Source organism: Cornus florida, unplaced genomic scaffold, assembly GCF_030987335.1.
Source record: "Cornus florida cultivar Cherokee Brave unplaced genomic scaffold, ASM3098733v1 CherokeeBrave_3.0.0_Hap2_Chr03, whole genome shotgun sequence".
NCBI classification, from domain to species: domain Eukaryota; kingdom Viridiplantae; phylum Streptophyta; class Magnoliopsida; order Cornales; family Cornaceae; genus Cornus; species Cornus florida.
In genome coordinates, this window is record NW_026775573.1 from 22373354 (window position 1) to 22395351 (window position 21998).

Consider the following 21998-nt stretch of genomic DNA (forward strand, 5'->3'; position numbering starts at 1 on the left):
ACTCCAAAACACTTGAACTTGAAAGCAAGCAAGCAAAACGATTTGTCAACTCAGCGGTAGCATCTACAATAGGGGTGGCAATTCGTGTTCGCGGGTCGTAATCGTGTCATGTCGACATAAGGGTATTCTACTAAACAGCTCAACCCGAACACGACCCGTTTAATAATCGTGTCAGGAACCCTCAACCTTAACTCGACCCGTTTATTAAACAGGTTATACATGTAACCCGTTTAATGACTTCTTTAATAAAATCAAATATTTTATTATTTAAATTATTAATAATACTCGATCAAACATTAAATACTAAAAAAATATAAATTTCAATCCAACCAAATTACTAAATAATCTATAATCTATAAAAAAAATAAATTATAAGATATAAGTTTAAATAGTTATTTTAGAATTTAACTAAAAATTTACTTATGACACGTATAGTTAAACAGATATAAACGGGTTACACGAGTTGAACCCCTCAACCCAAACACGACAGGATTAACTAAACGGATTAATCGTGTCAATCCGTTTATGACCCAAACCCTTTTATGGTCAACCCAAATCCATTTAACTCATGTCATGTTCGAGTCGTGTTGGCGGGTCGTGTCAAACTTTGCCACCCTTAATCTATAATGAGCCTTCATAGCCCATTTCACTCTGCGTTTTACTGAGAAACCGTAAATTTGCTCCTCTTGGAAAACACAATAAACAGGCTCTCGATTCAATAACTCGATTAGACCAAAGGGTAGAACAACAGTTGCATGTATATATATATATGAGCGATAATATATATACCTGGTACCAGAAATAGCGACAAATCTCCAGTTACAGGTTTCAACATTCACTCCGATTCTTCCATCCAGTATGAGAAATACAGAAGAGGTGCGAGATTAGGGAGATATACGACCTAGAGAGAATAGAGAGTGAAAGAGCGAAAAACATCTTGGATTTTCAGCCATGTTACAGAGTTGCCACTGGTTTCTTCAATGCCGGTGGTGTTGTTCCAGATTTGAAAGTGGTTTCTTGAAGCGCACTTAGGGTGTGTTTGGATAGGCAAGGGAGAAGAGAAATGAAATTATAGTATTAGTTAGGAGAGAAAAGAAATGAAATGAAATGATAGTAATAATTTTAATTCGTGTTTGGATAGATAGGGGAGAAAATAAAAGAAAGGATAATTATTCTTGTTTGGATAAATAGAGGAGAGAAAAGAAAAGAAAGGATAGAGACCAAATTACTATCTTACCCTTTCATAACCACTTCACATATTATCCATTTCCAAAATCTCACATAGGATATTTGGAATGTTTCTTTGTGATAGTTCAATGCAATGGGTAAAAACAAAAGTAAAAAAGAAAAAAGAAAAAAGAAAAAAAATAAAAATAATGATTGAAAACAAAATTAGGACATAAATGGAATAACTTTTCTTTATATTGATTTGTGGAGGGTATTTTTGGTATTAAGAATTTACAACTTATTATCCCTCCTTATCTCTCCCTATCTTCTCAAATTATGAGAGAAAGCTTATAAGAACATCTCCAATGCTAAAACCTATTTTCGTATGCCAAATCTATATTTTGATAGATGCTACAGTTCCAAAATGCTATATTTTAACAATTCTGCTCCAATGGTACATTTCACGCAAAATGCTATTTTTTAACAAAACCACTATTATTTTTCAACTACCATTCCCACCATTCATATTTACATCAGTAATATTAATATTAAACACATTCCAAGTTAAATTGTAGACATTAGAAGGAAACTAAAATTAAACCTAATTAAAAAGAAGTACAAATCTAAAATATCTTGTCAAAAAATGACCAAAAAAAAACAAATTTTTTATAATTTTTTTACCACTATTTATGAATTAATTTTTTTTTATAATTTTTTTTTTGAAAATTTATATTATATATATATATATATATATATATATATATATATATGCGAGTGGGTGATGACTGCTGAGAAATAGCACCGTTTTGGAAAATGAGAGACTTACTAATAAAATTTGGCAGCTGCCATATATGAGAAGAAATTTGAGAATCTCAAATTTTGAGAGCTCAAATAAGAGCCCATTGGAGAGGCCCTTTTTTACCCAACTCTCATATTTTGAGTTTGAAAGGCCCAAATGAGAGAGCATTGGAGTTGCTCTAACGGATAGGGAGGGATAGCTATCCCTCATTATCTCTCCCTATCCTCTCTTTCTTTCCAATTAATTTACCTAAACACACTCTCACATTATCATCTCTTTTATTTTCTCTACCTATCCCTCCAAATCAACCCTACCAAACACACCCTTAGGGTTGGGGAAGATACGAGGGTGAGGGAGTTGTATAAGATTTATATCAATGCGCTTGAGTGGGCTGGAGTTTTCTTTTAAAGTGGATTGATATTATAAACACAATTGGGTTGGGTTGAATCGAAATGGGCTTTACTTTTTAGTTAAAAGGAAAAAAGAAAGGACCTGAACTATCATATATACACACATATGTTTATATATTCACGAGCCTAATAAGGAGCAAGTTCCCGAACGTGTTCGCGAACTATCAAGCCGAGTTAAAGAGTGTTCGGGATTGGCTCGTTTATTAATCAAGCATTCAAATTTTGTTCGAGCTCGAGCCGAACTTTTAGCAAACCGAGTCCCAGAGGTTCGCGAACAGCTCAGTTCGTTTGCAGCATAGATGCGAGGGATTGATAAGGAAAGGTAAGGATTCCTTTTGGGACCATTCATCGTTTTCCCATATTGATTCAATAAAAAGTAAAGGAGTCAAAACCAAAACACAAGCTGCCCGTTCCATCTATCATATGGCAAATCGCCGACTATGACTGCCAATGAAGTGATTGGTGATCGGCAACGAGGTGGTTCTCTGATGGTCAATGGTGAAAAGGGCAATTTTGGAATTTTTAAAGAAAAAAAGCTGGTCAAAATGGATTATTAGAGGCCAATTTGCACCAAAGCAAATAATAGGGAGTTTTTTGCACCAAACAAAACAATAGGGGTTTTGTTGCACCTTTTGAATCTAAGAAGGGTATCCAAATAAATGATTATTATTTTTTAAATATCAAAAACTACCCTTTCATATATAGAAATCTCATTTCCTATATATTTTCCTAAATTAGAGAGTGCAAGCTATAGGCACTTCAAAAATATAACGGTTGAATGCAAATGAAGAAAGTTATACAAATTAGCTCCAACCATGATATTCACACTAATAATCCAGTTTAGTAGAAAGAAAGAAAATTGGATGGAAGGGAGAGAAGAAAAGATAAATTATACATTTTTAGGAAAGAGATTACACTATTTCTTCTTTGTATTTGGTTGGATGAAAGAAAAGAGAATAAGATAAATACCTTATTTTGTTTGTTAAAAGAGAAGACAAGAGAGAGTGTTAATTATAAGAAAAGTTTTTAATTTAAAAACGTTTAGAATAGTCTTGTCTTCGGTTCATATTTGGAGGAATGAAAATTTGAGAAGAAGGATGACTCATTCATCATCTTTTCTCCATATCTCCTCTCTACCAAACAAAGAAAGCTAGTCTCTTTCTTCCTATCTTCCCTCCACCCTCTTACTTCCTTCCTACCAAAGGAGCATAAATGTTCCTCATACAATTATACAAGTTTGAATATGAAGAGCCCAAACTGTGTCATGAATTGCTCATTTATAGCCCTAATCATGGCGTCATGTTGGACTAAACTAATCTACGAATCTGTAAAAAAATTATAGTTAACAATCCATACGAAAGTAATATATATCTCTGTTCCAGGTAAGAACCATTAGCATGTCAATTTAGGTGCAAAAATATAACATCTAATTCAACTAATACTCCCCTCATAACTTATATCGTATATACTGTAATGACAAATTAGTATGACGATTAGCATAGGCAACATGGAACCAGATCAAACAAGATCACAATCCATAAAAACATGGAATCACCAAAAATAAAGAAATAATGTAATAGTACCAAAAAAAAGCCAAAATTTGCCAAAATTCATACTTAGGTACAGTTTTTGACTTAAAAGTCCTAATTCGACTAGTACTCCACTTATAACTATACAAAGTTGTCTGCATAAACTTTATTTACAACTTTGAACAGAGAAGAAACTAAGTAATATTCTAATTATAGATTCGTATGAGAAATTAGCATTAGCAACATGGAACCAGATCTAACAGATCACAATCCATCGCTTTTATTTACCCCTACTCCAGCAGAACTTATGTAACATGCCCTAACAATTACCATATCAACACCAATTTCCTACAAATGCCACAGTGCCATACCAGCACATATCCAGAATTGAATTGACTATTGTATCAACATACCCTGTTGCTCAGCCATGCCATGTACAGAGTTATAGGAAAAAAAATGCAGTCGAAATCCAAAAACAACTACAATGTCAACCCCTGTTGCTCAATCATGTACAGTGTTTTTGTAGAAAAAAGAATACAGTTTTAAGACCTCTTGTTGTCCAGCAGCCAATCAGACCAAGTACACCTGCAAAATTGCAAACAGAAAAAGGGAAAAAGGAAATAAATTAGCATTGTTTCACAGTAGGTATGAACCTGCAAACGCTAATCCGTTTGTGATTGTATGTAATGTGACAGATTTCATCAAGCAAAATTTTAAGACTTTTATACTCTTGTGGACGTCCTGGTTGGAAGAAGTGATTTTGCTAAGCAAAATTTTTGTTGACCCTACGGCTTTCTCCTAAGGGTAATCTAGCACTTTTGATGATAAAAAACCATTTATAGTATTCAATGTACTAATATCTACATTGAGTTTCATGATAGATCAAAAGGAACACATTAAGAGAGAAAGATCAAGTCCACACTACAATGATCACATCAAGGACATTGAAGTTGCAATGAACCTCATTCTGAATAATTTCATCAAAGCAACTCAGAATTGATGCAAGGAAGTCTCGGAAGCCATAATGATCATCAATGCATACCAATGGGGTAGGTAGGTTGGTGAGAGTCCTAGGAATTAAAGTGTAAAGAATCAGTGAAACCATTTGAAGCTCAAAATAGGATCATGCATCACTCACACACCTTGATTCTTCATGCTATGTGAGATGCTATGCATTCATAATTTAACCGGCCTTAAGCATTGAATTACAAAAACTTGCATATTTCACCACTGAGCACGTGCAATTACTGGCATAATAAATTATTCTAGGTGGCTCCAAGAAAATTTGAAACCCTAACCCGTAGGAAGTGAGTTGAGAATCTTTCACATTAATCTTATTTTTTTATATAAAAAATATATATACATATATATTATTGAGATTTAAATTAATCAATTACGCAGCAAGTAATGCAAGTCCTAATTCTACTAATACTCCTCATAACTTATATCGTATATACTCTAATGACAGATTCCTGTGATGATTAGCATAGGGAACATGGAACCAAATCAAACAGATCACAATCCATAAAAACATGGAATCACCAAAAATAAAGAAATAATGTAATAGTGCCAAAAAAGCCAAAATTCATACTTAGGTACAATTTTTGACTTGAAAGTCCTAATTCAACTAGTACTCCACTTATAACTATACAAAGTTGTCTGCATACACTTTATTTACAGCTTTGAACAGAGAAGAAACTAAGTAATATTCTAATTATAGATTCGTATGAGAAATTAGCATTAGCAACATGGAACCAGATAACAATCCATAGCTTTTATTTAACCCTACTCCAGCAGAAATTATGTAACATGCCCTAACAATTACCATATCAACACCAATTTCCTACAAATGCCCACAGGGCCATACCAGCACATATCCAGAATTGAATTAACTATTGTATCAACATACCCTGTTGCTCAGCCATGCCATGTACAGAGTTTTAGGAAAAAAAATGCAGTCGAAATCCAAAAACAACTACGATGTCAACCCCTGTTGCTCAATCATGTACAGTGTTTTTGTAGAAAAAGGAAATACAGTTTAAGACCTCTTGTTGCCCAGCAGCCAATCAGACCAAGTACCCCTGCAAAATTGCAAACAGAAAAAGGGCAAAAGGAAATAAATTAGCATTGTTCACAGTAGATATGAACCTGCAAACACTTATCCGTTTGTGATTGTATGTAATGTGACAAATATCATCATGCAAAATTTTAAGACTTTTATACTCTTGTGGACGTCCTGGTTGAAAGAAGTGATTTTACTAAGCAAAATTTTTGAAGAGGAAATATAACTTGCATAAGCCACTGAGGACTAGTTGGACTTACTTATTAGAACATAGGTACACATAAACATTTGGAAGGGCTTGCATTAGTGAATCAGTTAAGCAAATAGCTGCAGGTAAAGTGATGATTGATAAAGTGCAAAATTTAAGTGACTACAAAACTTCAACATAAAGTATTCAAAACATTTTACATGTTCGTATTACTAAATTACAAAAAAATTGAAAGTACCACTACTACATCATGTTTAGTAGTGCAGAATCGTGTCTGGGCATATGAGGATTTTGTTGATTTTAGGTTAGTAGGCTTCTTTTAAATTAGGAGCTTCCACTGCTCAAATAACGCGCTTCAGTTACTTCATAGAGTAGCCATATAACGGTATGACATAATAACAACAATCATAAACACTACATTGCTACACCTTGACGTGCTTGCACCGCACTAGTATATACATTGGGTAGCCTTAGTATTCCCATTGCATTTTCACCAATTAACTATTGGTTTTGATGCACTTGATTCTTTTTTTTTTTCTTTTTTATGCTTCTATTATATTTATTATATCGTTTGCAACTTTGCGTTGTGTAAGTAAAAGGATTTTAATGATCTTATAGCTTCTATATTGTATCTATAACATTTTTATTACACTAAATTTGCTTGTAGTATTAGAGTAAATGAAATGTATAGTACTATTATCGGGTATAATATGCTTGACATGAAGGCAGGTATAATATGCTTGACATGCAGGCATACTGGATGACCACCTAGGCAGCTTGGCTAGCATATGGGCTTTTACTAGAACCATACCCTGTGCTTGCCTTGGATATTTGACTACCATGTTTCCCTAAGCTGCATTTTGGCCTTAATATCCAGTTACTCAAGTTTCCTGGTCGTGAGCATCCATTAAATGAATCAAGATTTGCATATCATTGCATGGGGCACTCAAGGAAAACGAGATGAAGAAATAATTTTGATGGAGCAGTGCATAACCCTTTTCTATTCATTATTTAATCTGGCCACACATGCTTGATGCAACATCTCATACTTTTTTTTTTTTTTTACAAGGAAAACAGAGAAACACAACTAAGGAACAGGACTACACATCATATGCTGCGCATCTCAGGAAACTCAGGTGAATTCTTCTGGTTGTTACCCTCCAAATTTTTTTAGCAAGGTTGGCATAACTAGTACTTTGGTGACTGCCATACAACAAAGATCAAATTTTGTTTGAAAGTAAAAGGTCATACATGTTGGTTTCTCCAGACGCCAAGTCAATCTCATGATGTGTTTTAAATCATAGTTTTTCGTTTTTTTCAATGGTTTATCTTGGTATCATCAAATCAGATAATATGTTTTACAAAAGACATTTAGCATCTATAGTATTTTGAATTTAATGGTTTTTTCTCACATGTCATTTGTAAAGTTTGAGAAAGTTATTCTTTCATATTACATCATTAGCACTTAACAGGTTTGGCAATTTGTGGAAGATAGAATTGACATTTCAAGTAGTGCTTTATCAAAACAGAATATACATACACTGAAATCAGAACCCTATTCCTCCTGCTCTGCCTTGCCGTGCCAGTCCATAGATCCTCCCTGCAGACTGCAAATGAAAAAAAAAAGAAAATAAATTAGAATTGTTCAAAATAGAAGTAGATATGAACCTGAACACGCTTATCCATCTGTGATTGTATGTAATGTGACAGATATCAGCAACCGTTGTGAGGAAATTATCAAATGACTCAAGCTAAATGTTAGACTTTTGTACTCTTGTGGACATCCTGGTTGGAAGGGGTGCTTTAGTTAATTTCCAATGAAAGCATTATCATAACTTTTACATCAATCATTTTCAGTAATAGTTGTGAAGAGGAAATATGTCTTGCAAAAGCCACCAAGGGCTAGTTGGACTTTTTTTAGAACATAGACACATAAATATTTGGAAGAGCTTGCATTAGTGAATCAGTTAAGCTGATATTTTCTAGACCAATCCCCCTCTTTCATTACAGAATTTACCAAATCTCCATTCTAACAGTTTGTATCCCTATCGATAAGATCAATCACTCTTAAACTATGAGAATCATTAGGAATTTGAGAAAACAATTTAGAATTTTCTCAGTCTGATGTTCATCGATCTTCCCAAACATTCACCAAATTACCATTAATTACCCTCCAACACACTCCCCTTCAACAACTCCTTCCAACTTCAAGTCTCCACCAGCCAAATCATATGCTCACACAATTTGGGAGCACTTTTTTTTTTTTTTTTTTTTTTTTTAATTATGTGTTTTATTTAATTATTTATTTTTAAAAAAATAAAATTTCACTAAACGCGCTCAAAAGGGGAGCGTTCCCAAAGGAAACAAGAGCTATCCATGATGGCACTATTACTTTAAGCAATCCACAAAACCCAAAAAGCGATCCATAGATTTACAATTTCGCACCAAAAAATAAAGACAGTATACTGTATTTGAGAGACCAAACAGGAGACTCCTCTCACTCAAAGGATCTCTATTCATCTCACACCACAAACCCTACCATAAACAAAGGGGAGTGGCCCTCCAAGCACCTCTGACTCAGCTGTCCACTATATACATTTTCCAAGATTCTAGCATGTCCACCATGCATTCTTGAAAAACTAAAGCTAGACCAAAAGCAACCAAAACATAGACCAAACGTTCCTCTCCACCAAGTAATTAAGCAGAAGATGATTCACAGATTCACCCAACTTCTTACACATGCAACACCAGTTCACCACAATATGACCTCTCCTTCTAAGGTTGTCAAGGGTGAGGTTAATCCCCAGGGTAACAGAATAAGAGAAAAATGCCACGTTCAAGGGAGCTTTCATCCTCCAAATAGCTTTCCAAGGAAAAGTGGGGACCGGAAGATCCATAAGACTTTGATAGAAAGACTTAACCTCAAACCACCCTCTCGAGGTACCCACCCACACAATCTTGTCCATGCGCACACCATCCACCACCTGGCAATACAATAGACATGGTTTGGGGAACTTTATTTGAGAAGAAAAGCCTACTCCTTTCTCACGTTAATATCTTATATATATACACAAGAGTAAAGAAATAATGAAAAGACTATAACACCCCTGTGGGAACTAATTACAAGTGTCCTAATATAGATATTCTAATAGAAATCTGTAACCTCGAAACATCCTCAATCATGGAAAACTATACAAAACTGCACATTCTAAGTCACCCTCTCACATGTCTGTTCACAGAATTCCTGAAGAGACGAGGAAACCTACGAGCCAAAGCAAAGTCCCACACCATTTGTCCTCCCAAAACCTGACATGCCTTCCGCTCCTAACTTTGAAACTAATGTGTTTGGAGAACTCGTCCCAACCCCTAAGGATAAGTTTCCACGTACCCATTCCTGTTGGGATTCTTGCCTTCCATTATGTGTTTTGATTCAAAACTTTGGACTTAGGGCCTGAATTTTGGGTTTTTACTGAAAATTGCACAAATTGGGTGACGAAATTGAACTTATCTGAGTCTCTATCTTCATCTCTTGTACTATTTTAGGTTTGAGTTTAAAATTCTATGTTTTGAATCAAATGCTTTGAATCAGAGCATGAATTTAGATTTTTGCTGATCATTACATGATTTGGGTGAAGAAATTGAGATTTCTCTTTGGAGTGAGTCTGAGATTTGTTGGAGTTCAATTTTTCTTACTTTCTTTTTTACTTGTACTTTTGTTGGATTGAATTTAATTATTGGGGAATTGGGTTGGGGCTTAAACTGTTGAATGGATTTTGTATTTTGGACAATAGAGTTGCTCATTAAAATGACAAATTAACCTAAAATGTAGATTGGGAAACTTTGAAAGACATTCCCTATGTTTTATGTATGCAAAATAAAAATTGGATTGGAGTATTCAGTTTCTATTTAACTATTTGAAAAATTGAAGGAAAGATGTGTTCTTTCTCTTGGCGTGAAGCGATGGAGTTTTAGCCTCTGATAGCGAGTCTCATGTTTTGCAGTTTGGTTTGATTAAATATGATTAAAGTGAGATGGTGAAGTGATTGCTCTGATATTGGTTTGATAGAGTTTCAAAAATCACATGCCATAACAACCATCCTCGAATCCACCATTTTAAGTGTTAGATAGTTAGAGAGTTTGATTTGGCTCTGATTCCAAGTTAAAGATGGTGAGATGGTGTTTCTAGGGTTAGTGAGAGCAGAAGTGGAGAAGAAGAAGAGAAGAGAAATAATATAATCAAGGAATAGAAAGCTCAACTTGAGATTCTACACCACTCCAATGTTATATTGAAATAGCATGATTACAAAATAGCCCTTAAGCCCACAGTAAAGCCTATAGTACAATAAGACCCAAACTCTCTAACTATCTAACAATAAGTATAGCTATGATCTATTACCTTCATATTTGTTGGTCTATGTACTAGGGTTTTCACATTTAATGTCAAAATCCAATTTGAGCTATCTCATTTTAAGTTGTGAGCTCAATATGCATCATATCAGTATTTATAATCATAGTGTATGCTGCTAGTGTCTTTACATCAGTTCTGGTTTTGAAAAAAATGTTATTTTCATTTGTCAGAATAGAATGTCTGCTAGTGTCTAAACTGCATATATTTAGCTTCTCAGTGTTTAAACTTGTTCAGTAAAGCTTTCAGTAGTTATATGTGAGCTCATGTCAGCATGTATGCACTAACTGCCACTCAAGGGCATTTTTGTAAATGTGTAGGTATCTCAGGTGCTATTCACGTGCCCTGTCAGCTCACACAATCCCAGAAGGTTCCTCAGGTTAAACAATTGTCTCAGCAGCCCTTAGCTCAGGTGCTGCAGTTTTTGAAATCTGAGGGTAAACATGCCTTTTATAGAAGGGCAGCTGGGTGAAGGGTAGTGTGATCATTTAATGCCTACAATGGTCTGATTATCCTCTGCATCAGCATTTGGTCTATAAATTGTATTTGCTGCTGCAGAGAGTTATGTGTATTGAATTTTGAAATTCTAAAAGAAGCTTAAGGAGTGATTGCATCTTTACCGTGTTGCGAGCATTTCTAAAATTCTGGAGAGCTTATTGAAGATACGACAATGCCAAAATACATTGTTGATAATGAGGATTGAAGCTCAGCAGAAAATACTGTGCTAAGCTGCAGATTTTTGTCACAGCTGCTATCAAGACCATGAGGTGAAATCTTTCTTCATATCTGATCTTTTGAGTCAATTTCTGGGCTAAGCAAGTCACAAATCTCATTCTAAGCCTAGTCTGGGGCTACACCAGTAAAAGCTAAGGCTGCATCAAAATCTCACCTAGTAAACCTAGCCATTAGTGTCTATTTGTTGCTATTAAGTCTCAGATGAAGCTGTCAAGTGTTCCACATACAAATCTGAGTCCCATCTTGACGTGAACATGTGTAAATCATCAATGCATAGCTGTTCAAGCCATCATCAAGAAGCAACTGAGGCTGTCTCATGTTCTCACTACTCAAACGTCAGACTGCAGTAACAGCAGCTGCAGTAAGTGTTGCTGCTCTAACCCTTCAAGCTAGTTGTATTGTGAATCTTATCTCAATCTGCTTGAGTGCTTCATTTATCTTTCTTAGTTGATATTGTGAGTGAAAGTTTAATCACTGGGGTGCTGTGAGTGAAAGTGTATGTGTGGTGCTCAACTTTACTCACAGTGGAATTTTGAGCTAGGCTTTAATGCCTCAAGGATGTTTCACTCACACTCAAACAGATATCCTTCACTCACATGAGAAGTTGGGAGGACGATACCACATGGGTTGGAGAATGAAATATTTCAGAAATATGTTAGAAGATTGCAGTTTGGTGGATCTCGGTTTCATGGGGTTCCCACATACATGGTTTAACGAACGTGATGAGGCAGTTCATATAAAAGAGAGGTTAGACTGGGTGTTGGCTACAAAAGAGTGGAGATGGAAGTTTCAAAATGGGTGATTCATCATATTCAAGTTGTGGGATCTGATCACTATGCGTTAATGATGGATCTTGATCATGTTGTACAAAAAAGAAAGGGTGTTTCCATTTTGATGCAAGGTAGTTACAAGATGAACAAGAAATCAGAGTTACTACGGAAAGAATAAGAAGCACGCAGCAAACAATTTTGATCTCTCTTACAAGTTTTAAAAATTCAATGGTATCCAATAGAATGTATTAGACTCCACCTATGTGTAAAAATCCATACAAACTCTCATTGGGGGCATAAAGCAATATTTATGTAATGAAATCTCCGACTGTAAAGCTATTGTTGCAAAGTACACAACATTTCCCTTCTTAGTGTTAACATGTTCCATCAAAAGAGGGGGAAAAGACAGTACTCGTAAATGAAACTTCTTCACTCTGCATCGAGGTATACAGAGTGTTCTTAAAAGTTGCTAAATAATAATATAAGTATAATGACAATACTAGTAATGTATCCCACACATTTTAATCCCTCGACATTTGATCATATTATTTAACCACCGGTCCACCACAAAAGGGCCAGTTAAATAATCGCAAATTAAAACATGCAAGTATATTTGAATTACTGAAAAGAAAATGATTTCCATATACTAGTCAAGATTTGGTGCACACCCCATACATAAGGATACACAGAGCCAAAAAAAACAAAAACAAAGAAAAAAGAAAAGAATAAAAAAAACGGGGGCCAAATCAACAATTTTGACCTCAAGCAATATGCTGCATGTTACAAATATGGAGTAAGACAAACAAAAGGATGAATGGATTTAGCCCCAAAGTCAATTTAATTCCACTAAGCAGCAAACTATAATAATTAATACATGAGAATACATTAGAACATCCTAGATTTAGCGCCAATGGGTGAGAGCAAGGTTTAAGACCAAAAAGAAGAGACTAAAGTTTTATCTGAAATCTAATGAAGCTTGGATTCTGATGTTTGAAAATACAAATCAAGAAACTATCTTCAAACTAAAATGTTAGAGAAATTCCAAAAATTGATGTTTTGCTTTGTTCTTTACCTTCAGGCTATGTTCGGCTGCATGGAATTGGAATTGGTCGAATTGGAGAAAAGCAACCCAAAAAATTGAACCAAAATTTCTTCCAATTCCACAAATTCCAAAACCAAGGCTCCGATTCCATGAAGCCGAACATAGCCTCAAGAAACTTACTTGAAATTATAAAACGCAAAATGACTTAGTAGACAACTTCCATCATCTGCTAAGACCGTTGATCAGCATGATGCAATTACATGCCATAAAGTTGCATTGATAGAACTGACTTACTAGACAACTTTAATTTTCATACCAGTATATATATAAAGGCATACTTGAAGCAATCATTATCAATAGCAAATAGAACCAAGTGCCCTTAAAGATCAAGGACTGCCTTCAGACAAGAGAATTGTCCAAAACATATTCCACTAGTAATATTCAATGCAAATCAGCCACAGGGAAGTTTCCAAAAATGAGAGTATAAAAAAATTCAAAAAAACAGAAAATTAGGGACTATGAAGTTTACACAATCAAAACATCCAAATTTTACAGTTAACGGCGGAAAATTAGGGATTAAACATACAGTGTAATCGAAGAATCTTGCGTGTGCAGCCAGTCGGATCTTCTTCCTCTCTCTCCACGGAACATGATCGAAGCAAGAAATCAGAATCCCAACTGGATAGTCTTCCAAGATGTAATCAATCTCCCTTGCACTGCTAACTCGGAATTCGTCAGCATAGCCCTCCGCAAAACAAGTCGGTCGAATCCTATCACCACTTATAATCTGAAGAAATCGCGCCTCGGACGCCAGACCTTCCCTGCGAGCTTCAAGATATTGGTTGTAAACTGAGCGTCTGAGCTCCCTATTGGCGCTGATCTTTTTCCTCCTGAGATCGAACGAGCGAAGATTCCTCAACATTCTGCAATAGCCGGTGCCGGCAGCGGCGGTGTGTCGCCCGAAGGTCAACAATTGGCGCCGTACAGTCACCATTTCGCCCTCTCTCAAAAACGCAAGAACCCTCTCTCTCTCTAACCCAGTCTCTCTCCCTACAACTATCAAATTGAAATCTCTAACCCAGTCTCTCTCTCTCTACAACTATCAAATTGAAATTGAAATTGAAATTGGCGCCATAATGATCCTCGGGTTATATTTATGAAAAAAAATCCTCGGTTCTATTTATGGAAAAAAATACTCCAGAAATTTACCCATTATATTTTATTTTACCACGTAAGTACCACCACCCCATACATTTAGGGAAATTTAGATCTTGCTAACCAATTATTACTGTAATTTAAAAAAACGTTGAATATAATTAACAAATCTCCATGCAATAGATAATACCAAGATAAATCACACTAATATTGAAATTTCATCTATTGAAAGTTTCATTCTAACAAAAATCACTAATGGCTATTATCAATTAATTACGTTCTGCATAGCTCTGAGTCAAAATTCTATTTCACAAAAGTGAGATAGTTATTTTGGTTTTAGGTTTAATTTGTCCAGAGTCGCGTATAAAGTATATGCTAAGTATTGTATAATTAGAAAAATTGGAAAGATGCCATTGCTACATTTGAAGGTGACACTGTGAGCCGGGTAATTTAGGAAATAAATCGCAATGATTACTTCTTTGCAATTAAAATTTAATTTTAGTCACTTTTCATTTTTTTTTTTTCTTTATGGTAACGTTACATCAATTTTATTTAGGATTGTTCACTAAAACCTAATTTTTCTTATACCATACATAAATTATATGTATAAATTAAAAACTTGATAAATACAAATTTTAACTTAATTGCGAAGTTAGTTTTTTTTTACCCTTTCACCCAAAAGTGAGAGAGAATATTTTTTTTCCTTTATTTAGAGGTAGCAATTGAGTAGGTTTAGAAGGGTTTTGGATCCATCGTGAATGGACGAGTTATTAATGGGTCAATAACCCATTATCAATTCATTTATGAAAAAAGTTTGAATTTTCAATAGACTAGTTAACAAACACCCAACCCAATTACTCAAATATTTTTATATATAAATTGTCAAATTATTTTAATTGTTGAATACTAAAAAAGATATAAAAAAATGTTTTATATTAAATTTATTAATTTTTTGGTCTCACTTATTATAAAAAAAAAATTCTTTTATTTTAATTATTATTTATTTAATTATTTTTATTTCTTATTTAGAAAAAGTCACTATACAACTTACTTTGAGAGTCATCACGACCCAAAAAATAATAATAATAAAGAGATAAGAGAAAACGGAGGAAAGATAAATGGGGAGAAATAGGGGAAGAGAGAATAGAAGGAAAGATAAAAAAAAGAGAGAAGCAATAAAATAAGATAGTTATCACAGGAAAAAAAAAATTAAAAAGAAAATTAGGGATCATTTGGTAATGTTTCTAAAGTTTCTGTTTCATGTTTTTTTATTTTCAAAAGGCCAAAAAATATAAATAAGTAAGATAAATATGTTTGATAACCTTATTTTATTTTTTTTATTTTGGAAACATGTTATCGAAAAGTCCAATTTTTAAGAACAAAAAAAAGTTATTTTCACTTGTTCCCAACCAAAACACGAGAACATATTCTTAACTTATTTCTAATTTATGCACCATATTCATATATATCTCTCCTCGTTCTATTCTCTCTCTTCTTCTTCTTTATGATCTCTGCGTGAGACCCGCCGTCTCTGCAACAAAGCACAACTCATGCATGATAGAATACTATATGTCCTACGTATTGAAATTGCAAAAACTTATAAAGCCAATAAATCCCTAATCGGTTTCGATTCTCAGGAATTGTTACTCCTTATAATCTCGATATATATATATATATATATATATATATATATATAGGTACAGATATGTAGAGGGGTTGATGTTTACATTTCTTGGAAGTAGGTGAATTTGGGTTTCTCTTTAAATTGGTTCCACTTCGTTACTTTGTCTTATTTTCATCATTCATCACTCATGTAATGTTTGTGATTTTTCATATTTTTCATTTTCAGGAATTTTTCGATTTTTGGAATTTTTCTTTATTGTACCTCGCATGTTGGATACCGTAGGGTGTGTCCGGTGAGTCTTGAGGGTTGGTTGGGACATTTCTTTAAGTTCAGGACTCTTATAAATACATCGTTAGCTATTTCGGCATTTTTCAGTTTTTCAGACCGGGAGGCCTGAGACCTGCACCCGGATTTTTCGTGCACGAGATTATTTTTCAGTATCATTACACTTTATATTTATTTATTTGATGCATGTTTGAGTGGCTACGTGGAGCCACCACCCTCAAGTCATCTTTGCCAGCATTGTTAGCCATGTTTTGGTTGGAAGGTTTTCCTAACAATTTATAATTCTTTTTAAGTTTTTTAAGTTGCTTAAGAGTTTTTTCAATTTCTGGGTCATGCTCAATCAAAGGGAATGACTGGAAACGACGACCTAACATGTACTAAGTTCAATGGCAAGGAAGAAAAGAAATAAAAATAAAATTCCAAGTAAAAAAATAAAACCATAAGAACTCACAAAAGGTCCCGAAACTGTAACTTCTTTTCCTTAAGCTTCTCCGCTCTTGCACCTAAATTATTGCACTTGAAAAGACAAAAAATAAAAAATAAAAAAAAAATAAGATGAGGAGATAGAAAGTCCTAAAGTACAAATTAAACTAGAACTAATTTTTAACTCAACTATAACTGTTACATAATCCCCGACAACGGCGCAAAAAATTGATGTGTGTAGTATCAATGATAAAAATCACTCGCAATAGAACGAATCCTTATAGGATAGAGTTACATTGAAGGTGTTGAACCTCAAGGACTGTGGTGGATTGTCAAATATAAAATTAATCATAATCTAATTCAAAAGATGATTTTGTTGTTTGATTAAATCTAAATTGTATTAAAACTGAAAATTAAACTAAATTAACAAAAGAAAAGATCAAAGCGAGAAGAACTTAGGGATTGACTTCACCATTAGCCTCATAACATGGTCAATTGCTTCAACTATGGGGAAATTCAAAATTATGTATATTCGGAAACCAAGTGACTACAAGCACACTTTAATTCAATTAAGAAGGCATATATGGATAAATACTAAATCATAACTCATCTTCGGTTGGCACGAATTGTTTACCTAACTACTCTAATCTAAGGTGCAGTACAACTAATCTTCTCTAGGAATGAATTATCAAAACATTCATTCATACATATTCAATTAAGCATGATTGCATGATCATTACTTAAACCGTTAAGAGAAGCCCTTAGCCACCAATCTCTCACAATAAAAATAGTTTGAATTTGATTAAAGTAAAATTAATTCTAAGATAAGAGATCAATTTCATCAAAAACCAATTATTTTCATAAAAACCCAATTACTTAGTACAACTGAGTCAATTGCTCAAAATCATGTAATTAATATACATATAAAAATTCTAAAAGTTAAGAACAATCAAACATGCTACTTGGATTAGGGTTACATCAATTCCCTTAGGAATGCTTTAGCTACTCATAGAGAAGAAGGATGTCATCATTGTTGGTGTAGAAGCTCCATGGACTGCTAATTGGAATCTTCAATCTTCAAAACCCTAAAAGTCGCCACAAGGTAAGAGAGATAGATAAGAGAGAGAAGAAGAGAGATCCAATGTGTTTTCTTATCTTCTTTTCTAGTGGAGAACAAGTCCTAATTAGGAGTGGCAACGGGGGCGAGTTTGGACGGATGTATACTCCCCCGCCACCGCAACCATTTAAAAACCCCACCCCCTTCCCCACTCAAACTGCAAAATGGGAAGACTTTCCACACCATCCCCGCCCTCATTTAACATCTTTACCCATGCGGGTACCCGCCCCGCCCCGTTTAAGACCAAAAATTCTCCTCCATTTACTTTTTTTTATCAACTAAAATTATATCATTATTGAAAAGTTTCACAAATAACAAAAAAAAAAAAAAGAGATAATAAATAGTTTAACATAAAATTCAACATTAAAAACATTCTATAATAGCAATTTCAGAAAAGTATTAATATACCAAAACCAGACAAGCCAAATTACATTATTCCCCGTTTACAGATATAATGAAATAAGGGTACTTAAGTAATTTATCTATCTAAACGGGTGGGACGGGGCGGGGCGGGGCGGGGCGGGGCGGCAGCACAGAACCCGTGCAGGTTTTCATTACATTAAACTATCCCCACCCAAATAAGCTAAATATTCCCCCAAAAGCGCCAAAAACAGGGCGGGGCAAATTGTCATTCCTTGTCCTAATCCTCTTTGGATTGGTTTTACAGCTCTAGAGCCATCTAGGCCCATCTGGAACCAAAAAGGAGTGTTTCCCGCATGTATTTTTAAGTTCCAGGATGATAGTGCTCGAGCATAGTCTCAGCACTTAGTTTTCTTTTAGCAAATTGATTTGAAGTTTTAACGATATTTTGACATATTTAGAGTACGAATCTCAAAATTGCTATTAGAGACAAAAATATTGGGCTTCAAGTCTTCTTTTCATAGGCTCTGAGTTTTCTTAATTTGGAGTTTCGAATGAAAAGTTATCCCCAAAATACTCAACTAGGTCCAGAATTTTCATCAGTGCTCGAGCTCTGAGAGGTTATGCTTGAGCACAAAGTTTTGTGCTCGAGCTCTGTAATACCCTTAATTTTAAAATGATAGTCTCGACATTTTAGTTAATTGTTTTATTGCATTTTATTTGTTTATTTGCCTATTTGTTTAATTGTTTTATTTAATTGAATTATTTGTTTACTTGTTTTTTTGTTTTTATTTAATTGAATTATGTGTTTAATTATTTTTATTTAATTGACCATTTGTTTTAATTATTTTCTTTCATTCCTGTATGCTTATGTGGAAGTTTAATTATTTCTTATGTAGGAGTTTAATTATTTGTTTGCAATAATTGTTTAATTAGGGTTTTATGTTCTTTTAGGTAATCATGTTTTTGGTATAGCCGACTTAATTATAGAGTTAATTGTTTTTCTTTTCCTTCTCTGAACATAATTAGAATTAGGGTTTGTGTTTTTCCTAAGCCTATAAATATAACAATACGTCTGTCTAGGGTTGGAAAACTATATTCACGTATAGAGAGACTTGAGAGGAAAATAGAGAGAGACTTGAGAGAAAAACAAAGAGGACCAAGGAGGAAGAAAGAGGTTGATTGTGGGTTAGAACCGGAGCAATAGAAGCTTAACGGTAATCGGAACTTGCCAGAAAAATCTAGGAAGACGGCGTTGAGATTTTAATTCAAAATCTCACAAGCAAGTTTTATATCTAACTCTCTCCCTTAGGTTTCATGTTCTTTACATGCCTAAACAATTCTAGGAGTAATTGATTATTAAACTGACCTTTCGTGCCTGTTGAAATTGATTAAGACAGTATGTATGTTAACGATATTATAATTGTTTAATCTTGATTTTTTTTGCATGAATGCTTATTTTAATTAATGTTATCAAAGCAAAAAGGGTTTAAATATGTTCTTGAACACATTGGGACTTAGTACTGACCAGTAGGGATCTTGGAATGGAGGAACGGATGAACTGGAAGTCGCCGGAGGCGAAGCAGGTAAGGGAAACAAGAGTAGAGCCGGCTCCCTTTTGAAGGGAGCAGGCTCCCCCTTACGAAGAGGCGGTTCCCCCTTGTGGGAAGCCGGCTCTACAAGGCCTAGAATTGGCTCCCTTGAAGGGGGAGCCGGCTCCATGATGTGTGAAGACGGTTCCCTCTTTGAGGGAGCTGGCTCCTTCGTCGTTTTTTTTTTTTTTTTTTTTAAGGTTTTCAGCGAGTGTTTGGCTACTGTGCTTGGATTTTTAAGTTTCCAGGTTCAATTAGGAGCTATATTGGGGGTTTTCAGTGATGTCTAAAGCCTTATTAAAACTCCAGAGGCCATAGTAATACATAATAAACCATAGGGAGTTAGTATATGGAACAATATGAAATTCTTAAGAAAGTTTGCATGTTGATTTTTGATGCGGATGATTCAAGTTGTTTATTTTTAAATTATCAATTGATTTATGTATTATATGGTTTAATTCATGTCTCAGTGGCATAAAATAAGCATGTTGATTTATATAATTTATATTATGCTTATTAGGAATTAATTGATGTTTACAAATTTTGTCCGTATTATCAATTTACCGGATATTGTGGAGTAGTATCAAATAAGCATGTTTATTTACATAATTTTATTATGCTTATTATGGATCAATTGATGCTTACAATTATTACCTTTATTATAAATGGTTGGAAGTATGGATTATATGAACCGGTATGGGACGGTAGCATACTAGGGATGGATTAACTCAAAACGCTAAATCCTACCTACTCTAGAATAAAGGAATGGATTAACTATAAAGTTAAATCCTACGGATATGTCATGTCAAGGCAACGAATAGTTGAGCGACACTACTTTGGTTTGGATGGATTTTAAATATAGAATTATAGTACCTTGATATGAGTTTGAGTCTCAGGATCGATAGTTAGGAAGTGTATATGCATTGGGATGCATAGCTGGCTATGATGATTGGAGGTGTACCCTGTTAGGTCTAGGTACTCATGCCCACTTCAAGTGCGTTTTGCATGTTGCCTACTAGTTAGGTTGAGACCGGCCTATAGTCTAGTGAGAGTCCCTTAGTGTGGATATATATATGTACGGACTATATAGTTATTGTTGAGTTATAAAGGATGTACATGCGTATCGGGTCTCTGTTTGGATTGTAATTGTATAGAACTTGCTTGTGGGCCTGACCCACTCTTTTTTTTAGGTGTTCGTCAGTTCCGGGCTCAGAGCTTGTTCATGCTGAGCAGAGATGGTCACTCACTATTTCAACGACGTAGGACTTCTCTTTATGGTTTAGCTTTAGAGTTTATTTTAGTTGTTTACCTTTTTGGTTTGAGATATTAATAGGGGTTCACTAGGTGGATTCCCGAATTGTTTAATTAATTGAGGTTTTGGATTACTGGATTTTACTCATTTAATTTTAAGGATTATGTTAGAATTCTTTCAGCCATTATTATTTATTTCTTATTAATTCTTTTTGTACTCTTGCTTGTTTAAATATTAATTATTTGGTATCCCTCGGATCTGTGCTCGGACTTGATCACCCGTGACTCTAGAATTGTAATACCCCGTAATCTTAAAGAGTTTATTTAAATTAATTTTGTGTTAGATTAATTCTTTAATGTGTAGATTTATTCACCTTTTAATTATATATGTTAAATTATTTAATTAATTTTATTTATTTGTGCATGTAATATTGATTTTATGTTCTATATTTTATAATGATTAGTTTAGAAATTTTATTGGTTATGTTTTAGATTAATTAATATTAGTTAATTAAAGTATTTCATTTGTATTGTATAATAATAATAATAATAATAAACAATGTCATGATGTAAAGTTAATATTAGGATAGAATTTCATTTACTATGGTAGAATGGTAGATCAAATAACTTGACTAAAATTTGCATTGCCTTAAAGCCATATAGGTGGGAATGTTGAAAGTTAATGTTTAGGTTAGATATTTGTATTATATATATTATATAAATTAGTATATATTAGTTAGTTAGTTACAATTTGAAAGAAAACTCACGTAAGTAGAAGAGCAAAATAACAGTGAGCAATTGTTGAAGAGTGAAAGGAAGAGAGAGAAAGAAAGGAGCTTGGACCGGTGTAGGGAATTTACCCGACTACGCGCAGACCGGCGAATTTATTTTAAATCCATAAGGCAAGTTATTATCTACTTTTCCCCTTTGAGTCCATAAATTATTCATTACATTTATTCGGCTATTTTTTTTTTGTTAGAAACCATGCTAGGACAATGCTAAATTAAATATGTAATTTATTAAAATAATGTTATATTAAATATTTAAGGGTTAAATAATTTATT

The 21998-nt window shown here is 34.1% G+C and overlaps 1 protein-coding gene across 2 annotated transcripts; it reads right to left on the reverse strand.

Annotated features, from left to right (window-relative positions):
- Positions 1-3985: 3985 nt before the first annotated feature.
- LOC132298694 (uncharacterized) lies at positions 3986-14231 on the reverse strand. Of its 2 annotated transcripts, XR_009479927.1 has the most exons (4): positions 13714-14231; positions 7716-7782; positions 5815-5986; positions 3986-4490 (listed from the first exon to the last, which is right to left on the reverse strand). XR_009479927.1 is itself a non-coding variant. In XM_059795081.1 (3 exons), the coding sequence occupies exons 1-2, from the start codon at positions 14119-14121 to the stop codon at positions 7723-7725; spliced, it is 468 nt and encodes a 155-aa protein (XP_059651064.1). In that variant the 5' UTR covers positions 14122-14231; the 3' UTR covers positions 5351-5986; positions 7716-7722. The 2 variants fall into 2 exon arrangements, 1 of the variants encoding a protein (XP_059651064.1); XM_059795081.1 differs by lacking the exon at positions 3986-4490 and having other exon boundaries at positions 5351-5986.
- Positions 14232-21998: the final 7767 nt, after the last annotated feature.

Excerpts from the sequence above, each read along its gene's own strand:
- LOC132298694 (XM_059795081.1), bottom strand. The coding sequence starts at position 14,121 with ATGGTGACTGTACGGCGCCAATTGTTGACCTTCGGGCGACACACCGCC. Across the intron at positions 7,783-13,713 it reads CAAGATTCTTCGATTACACT|TCTGCAGGGAGGATCTATGG; the intron begins GTATGTTTAATC and ends TTTCATTTGCAG.